The sequence below is a fragment of the Culex quinquefasciatus genome, chromosome 3 (genome assembly GCF_015732765.1).
Source record: "Culex quinquefasciatus strain JHB chromosome 3, VPISU_Cqui_1.0_pri_paternal, whole genome shotgun sequence".
NCBI lineage: Eukaryota > Metazoa > Arthropoda > Insecta > Diptera > Culicidae > Culex > Culex quinquefasciatus.
In genome coordinates this window covers 174,023,399-174,030,467 of record NC_051863.1, presented here as the reverse complement: position 1 = coordinate 174,030,467, position 7,069 = coordinate 174,023,399, and the positions used below count along the sequence as shown (strand labels likewise).

At 39.2% G+C, this 7,069-nt stretch overlaps 1 protein-coding gene across 1 annotated transcript; it reads right to left on the bottom strand.

The window, feature by feature from the left end:
• Positions 1-378: 378 nt before the first annotated feature.
• On the bottom strand, positions 379-2,607 carry LOC6044584 (Bardet-Biedl syndrome 1 protein homolog). The gene is made up of 4 exons (XM_001862029.2): positions 2,505-2,607; positions 2,082-2,350; positions 561-2,023; positions 379-504 (listed from the first exon to the last, which is right to left on the bottom strand). The coding sequence occupies exons 1-4, from the start codon at positions 2,513-2,515 to the stop codon at positions 436-438; spliced, it is 1,812 nt and encodes a 603-aa protein (XP_001862064.2). The 5' UTR covers positions 2,516-2,607; the 3' UTR covers positions 379-435.
• Positions 2,608-7,069: the final 4,462 nt, after the last annotated feature.

Below are 7,069 nucleotides of genomic sequence, written 5' to 3'. Positions count from 1 at the left end.
TCGCCAGTGTCCAGAAAACCGCGTTGATTGCACTCTTCACGGGTTTGAGATTTGCGGGTCCAAGATCAATCGGGTACCCTGAGGGGTTGCACGCCACTCTCCGTAGTGGTTTCTATTCCACTCGGAGCAGCAATTTAGCTGGGCACCTGGTCACTTGGGTACCCTCGCGAGTTGACGTGTGCCGTGTCCATCCATCAAAAGCAGGTTTTGTTGGGGTAATTGATTTCACCCAATGGTTTAGTAAGAGCTTCGTGGTTTTACGACCCTTTAACGTGTGCAATTACGCTTTGAACAAGTTTATTTTTATTTTCTTCAATGGAGGAAGAAACTATTTGAGAAAACGTAAATTCAATTAGAAATGCTGTAAACGAGTCGTTATTAAGTTACTGGGTTAATAAGGCTATGATCCAACTTTATTCAGCAAAATTTTCCTACTTAAAACGATCCCAGCTGCTGCGGCTCGGGCTGCGGCATCACCACGGTCGACGCAATTAGCGGTTTGCTCTGAAACGGAAAACAATTATCAGTCCCTTGCTAAGGGCCGCCCAACCTCGACTTACATGGCCACTTTTGAAGATCAGCACTCGGATGAACGAGTTCTCCGGGGTGAGATCAACCGGAGGTAGCCCGTCGCCGGGGTCCGTAACGACGGTGATCTTAAAGTCCAGCTTTAGTGGAGCTCCCGGCACCAACATGGGCAGTTCTAGGTAGGGTCGATCGACCTGGTAGTGTCGATGATCGGCCTGGATCAGGATGTTCAAATTGGTGGCCTCTTTCCGGGCGGAGATGTTCTCCAGGACGAGGAACAGCTTGAACACCGGTCCAAGGCCAAGCACCTCGGCGGTCATTTTGATCGCGGCCAGGCCGACGTCCCCGGACATGTTGCTGTCGGCGGAGCTGATGACGTCCACGGTGGCACGGGCCGCCGTGAGGCGCATCCGCCACAGTTCCGACTGGAACGAGTTGTGGATCGTGGCGGCGTGTTCCTTCTCGCGCAAGGTTTGCTCGACGAAGATCTTGGTCTTTTTAGGGATCTGCAGATTGCCGGACGCCTCCTCGCAGGCCGTCTTGACGTCGTAGATGTTCTCCGTCGTCGGGAACTCGGCCGTCCGTTTGAGGATCTTAACGATCAGCGAACCGTCGGAAGTGACCAGGATCAGTACGTGCTCCTCCTGGCCGAGGCGGCCAAACGTGAGGGCGGACACGGTCTCCGGAGCGTAGAACTGATCGACCAGCTTCTTCTGACAGTAGAACTGGACCAGACCTCCGCGGAGCGCCACACAGACCAGATTGATGCCCAGGTGGGGCAGACACACCGGCGTCATGCAAACCGCCGGCTGGGGCAACGTTACCGACCACAGCTTCTTGCCCTTTTTCGAGTAGCAAAGCAGATAATTGTCCATGCACACCACGACAATTGTCTGATCGATCGGCAGCAGTGCCAGCCCGGCGGCCGGATTTTCCAGCTTCACGATGTGCTGCCCGACGAGCCAACCTTTGCGCAAGAGGCACAGCGAACCTTCCCGCGTCGAGATCACCAACCTGAAGTCGATGTCGTACTGGCCACTGGCCGAGATGATACTCGGAGTACCCTGAAACGAGCATACACGGGCCTGGTGAAGTACTACAAAGGCCTGCGTGTCCAGGATGAGCAGCTCTCCGGACTCTGTAGCCAGAATGAGACAGGACGCCGACTTGGTCTCGTTTGAGGTCTTCTTGATCGAGGCCATAGCCGTGATGACCGACAAACGTTCCAGGGTTGCATCAGCGTTTGTTTTGATGAACGCGGCTCGACTGTCCTCGGGGAGTGCACACAGTTCCTGCGATAGCTCGGTCATCCTGGATAGATCCAACGTTCTAAGGGTATCGATAAGAGCATCAACGTTTTCCGGCTTCTCAATCGGTAACTTCTTCCAGACGTCCCGTTCAAGCGGTTCAATGTCCAAACCAGGGATTGTAAACTTGTAGTACGGCTTCATATTCCGGTAGAACAGAACCGATGAAGCTATGGCCACAGCAATGACTAAAATTAAATACCCAATAAAAGTTACAGAATTGCTACCCCAACCAAAAAAATATACTTGGAATCCTCGGTTCCTGCTCGCTAATGTAAAAACTCTCCACGGCCGCCGGAATCCCCGGCAGATTCTGCTCGCTGGTCAAGTTCGTCCCCTTGTACACCTTCAGCTTGGGCTTGGCATCAAAGTCAAACAGCGGCACGTCGACAATCACCAGCTGGTAGTAGTTGTCGTTCTTCAGGTCGCACAGCGACATACAGGCCGGCAGGGTGTGCAACGCGGCCTTGCCATCGCACTGCGCGTCCAGCCACTTCTCGGTGGCTTTCGTTTTGCTGCAAAAAAAAAAGGGTTCGCTGTCATAACCGCGCTTCGCGCTACTTTCTTCAACCCATCTGGCCGTAATTAACCCCCGCGAGAAAGCCCTCAATCGCGCGAACCAATGCCAACCCCGTACCGGAATTGCGTCACTAATCAGATTGGGCTCACCTTAGAAACATAACGAATATCCCGGAGAGACCTTAATCCGGACAGCTCGGATTCGCTGCACTTTTGCTACGGGAAAATCTTTGTCACGAATCGGTGTTGGTTGGTTGGGGATTTGTTTGCACCCAACCGGTTACCGTTGGAAACAACAACGTGACTTGGACCTGGCCAGGTGGCGTGAGGTGGTGGGTGCTGCGCAGAATGGGATGCGCAAAAGTTTTCCCCTTTTTTGGCGGGAAGGTAACGATGGGAAAACAACTCGTTTTTGAGGTGCCGCGGTGGACAAATATGGGCGATGTTGTCTTTTCCACCACCCTCTCTATCTGCATAATTATGCGCTTTTCGCTTTCTGTGAATGAAAGTGAAATGGCAGAGGATGCAACGGAAATCGTGCGCGGGAAATAACGCTGGAAATTGGTAATGGGTGCTTTAGAATGCAGATTTTGTTTTGTGTTGGAAACGTGCAAAGTATGCAATTACAGACACTTTCAATGTTGATATTTGATTCAATTGCATAAATATAAAAATAAATTTAAAAACGAACATTGAAGAATTTAATACCAAAAAATATTTCTGATTTTTTTAAATTTTGAACTGCAGAATAGAAACTGAAATAACAATTAATAATTATTAATACTTCAGTTTTTTGCAATATTTTGATAAATCATAACTGAAATTATGTTTTATGATTACTACAATAGTAGTTTATGCAACAAGTTGCAAAAAGAGGATTTTTTCAAAACGAGTCGTACATTTATCCAACAAGGTTCACCGAATTCGATAAATACGACGAGTGATGAAAAAATCAAGTTTTGCAACGAGTTCCATACAACGTTTTTTGCAATTCCGAAAAACACCTTTTGGACAGAATTATAGGACAAATGTATATGCATTGAGTCAATGAATCGTTTAAATAAAAAAAAAATTTGAAAAGTATAACTTTTCCTAAAAAAAGCTGAAAAATTCAACTTTTCAGCATCCATTTCAGTGCTGAAAAGTAGAACTTTTCAGCATTTATTTTGAAAAGGGTTACTATTCGATTCTGTTATTTTTGTACAGCAAAGTAGGCTTTTTCGTCGTTCTTGAATGACAGTTTCCTGTTGTTTTAAGACGAAATTGCAAAAAAAAAAATTAAATGTTTTTGTTTGCCAATCTTCTATTTTTTGGGGCAAAAAATATGCCAGAAATATATATTTTGATTCAGAAAAAAATACTTTTGAAATCGATTGTTAATTTCTATAAATACATTGTATAACGCTTCTTTTTTTCAATTCTATATGACAGTTTTCTAATGAACTTATTGATATTAAGCTATTAAAAACGATGTATAGAGTATTTTTTGATACATTTTGCTTCAAAATTTTGAAAAAAGACTTGAAATTTAGAATCAGATTTTTGATGGATATTTTTTAATATTTTTTCCAACTTATGGGCAAATTTAAATTGTTTTTTTCCTGTAGGGTTGAAAATATTGGTTGCGAAAAAATCCACTAAATTCATCCTATTGGCAATTGAAACAACCCTATGTACAGAGAAATATGCTATAAATTTTGTCAGAAATGTTGTAATATTTTACTGCATTTTTTTTCAAAATAATTAGATAGAATGTCCTATTAAAAATAAAATGAAAAATAGAAATTAAATGCCATTAAAAAGCAAATCAACCACTTAAATTCGCCTAAAATTAGGTCACACAAGTCGAATTTAATGTAAAAATAACATATTTTTTTTTTCATTATTGGTCCCAGGTTTCTCGAAATTGAAAAAAAAAACACATTTCAGTCTGGGTATTAAATTTGGGCTGTGAAAAGAGTAGTTGAATATTTGGTATGTATATTGCATGGGTTTGACTTATCAAGGAAAATTGTTAAAATATTCAATACCTTCTGTGTGTGTTTAAGTATATTTAAAAGATTGGGTGTTTTATGTATTTCCGTTATTATTTCAAAATCGAAATAAATGTTAATATTCCGCAGGAATCGGCAGCATAAATAAATGTAACGAATTGATACAGCTGTAAACTTTTGTTTTAAACAATACTTCAATATTTTTGATTGGTTTCGGTAAAAACAGGAACAGAACAACAAAATTAGTATACCGATTTCCAAAATTAATACTGCTCAGTTGGCAGGATGACTCAAATGAAGATAAACAATTATTTCTAGAGTTATGAAACACAATAGTAGAGCGCCCAATTTCCAGGGGTTACAAAATTCCCGGAAAACGGGAAATTTTCAACAAATTTCCCGAGAATTCTCGGGAAATTTGAAATTTTGCAAAAAAATATTCTGATCCAGTTTCTGATTAATATTTTGCAACAGAATTGTATAGAACAGCAACTATAATGGTCAAAATGAGTGTGAGGATCAATTAATGGTGAATGTTTGTAAAATATCATGCAACTTTGGGAAAATATAATAAATATTATATTCAAATCAATTTATAATCAAATAATAAAAAAATATTATTGGTATGTTTCGCTGAAAAATATTTTTTCAATCCAGGTGTTTGGACAAAAAATCTATGCTCCACAAAAACAAAAAGTGCTTTTAAATTTGTCTCAGTGGCCATAAAGTTGAAATAAAAAAAAATCTTGCAGAAATAATGTTTTTCATGGCAAATTCCTTATTTCAAAAGAGATATTTTCAACTTGTCAAAAAAAAAGATAATCATTGAATTTGTCTTAAAAATCTAATGTCTAGCGCTATTTAACATGAAACACTATTTCATAAAATAACACAAAATTTTACAATATTTGAAGCGACTCTTTGAAATATGGTTACATTCTTTGGGTAAATGATTTTTCATGGTTCCATTTATGGTAGGATTTTAGTTATATGGTTATATGGCCCAATAAATTAATTAGATTAAATAATTGCCATAGTTAAAAAGTTATTGAAATTAAGCAATATTTTTTTCATATTTGGGTAATTCTCTACCAACTCACACGAAATCGGGAAAAGTTGCCCCGACCCCTCTTCGATTTGCGTGAAACTTTGTCCTAAGGGGTAACTTTTGTCCCTGATCACGAATCCGAGGTCCGTTTTTTGATATCTCGTGACGGAGGGGCGGTATGAGCCCTTCCATTTTTGAACATGCGAAAAAAGAGGTGTTTTTCAATAATTTGCAGTCTGAAACGGTGATGAGATAGAAATTTTGTGCCAAAGGAACTTTTATGTAAAATTAGACGCCCGATTTGATGGCGTACTCAGAATTCCGAATAAACGTATTTTTCATCGAAAAAACACTAAAAAAGTTTTAAAAATTCTCCCATTTTCCGTTACTCGACTGTAAAAAATGTTGGAACATGTCATTTTATGGGAAATTTAATGTACTTTCCGAATCTACATTGACCCAGAAGGGTCATTTTTTCATTTACAACAATTTTTTTCATTTTAAGATTTCGTGTTTTTTCTAACTTTGCAGGGTTATTTTTTAGAGTGTAACAATGTTCTACAAAGTTGTAGAACAGACAATTACAAAAATTTTGATATATAGACATAAGGGGTTTGCTTATAAACATCACGAGTTATCGCGATTTTACGAAAAAAAGTTTTGAAAAAGTTACTTTTTGCGTTTCTCTTTGTTTCGTCGTCCGTGTCTGTCGCGGGTGACCATGAACGGCCATGATCGATGACGACCAACTTTTTCAAAACTTTTTTTTCGTAAAATTGCGATAACTCGTGATGTTTATAAGCAAACCCCTTATGTTTATACATCAAAATTTTTGTAATTGTCTGCTCTACAACTTTGTAGAACATTGTTACACTCTAAAAAATAACCCTGCAAAGTTAGAAAAACACGAAATTTTAAAATGAAAATTTTTGTTCTAAATGAAAAAAATGACCGTTCTGGGTCAATGTAGATTCGAAAAGTACATTAAATTTTCCATAAAATGACATATTCCAAAAAAAATTACAGTCAAGTAACGGAAAATGGGAGAATTTTTAAAAAATTTTAGTGTTTTATTCGATGAAAAATACGTTTTACCGGAATTCTGAGTACACCATCAAATCGGGCGTCTAATTTTACATAAAAATCCCTTTGACACCAAATTTCTATCTCATCACCGTTTCAGGCTGCAAATTATTGAAAAACATCTCTTTTTTTCGCATGTTCAAAAATGGAAGGGGTCGTACCACCCCTCCGTCACAAGATATCAAAAAACGGACCTCGGATTCGTGATCAGGGACAAAAGTTACCCCTTAGGACAAATTTCACGCAAATCGAAGAGGGGTCGGGGCAACTGCTGAGTGAGTTGGCGGAGAATTACCCATTTAAAATTAATAACTTCAAACAGTTATTTCTCGAATACTTTTAAACAAATTCTTTGAACAACCCTTTTGGAAAAAATTAATTATATCAATTCAATTTTTATCCAGTTTGGTCAAGGTAAACAAAAACGGAGAATATCTTATTTTAAAATGATATAACAAAAAAAAATGCGTTAAAATAGATTGTCGAAAAAATAGGGAATATTCATATAATTGCGTAATTTCTGTTGCCCAACAGCAAACAATATTCCTAGTTGTGAATAGAGAGCCTATATGGAGAGGCGAAATGTCACT

Bases quoted from the DNA above. Each gene is read 5' to 3' on its own strand.
- LOC6044584 (XM_001862029.2), bottom strand. The intron at 2,024-2,081 runs GTATATTTTTTT...ATTTAATTTTAG, and splicing joins GCAGGAACCGAGGATTCCAA to TCATTGCTGTGGCCATAGCT. The intron at 505-560 runs GTAAGTCGAGGT...TTTCCGTTTCAG, and splicing joins TGATCTTCAAAAGTGGCCAT to AGCAAACCGCTAATTGCGTC.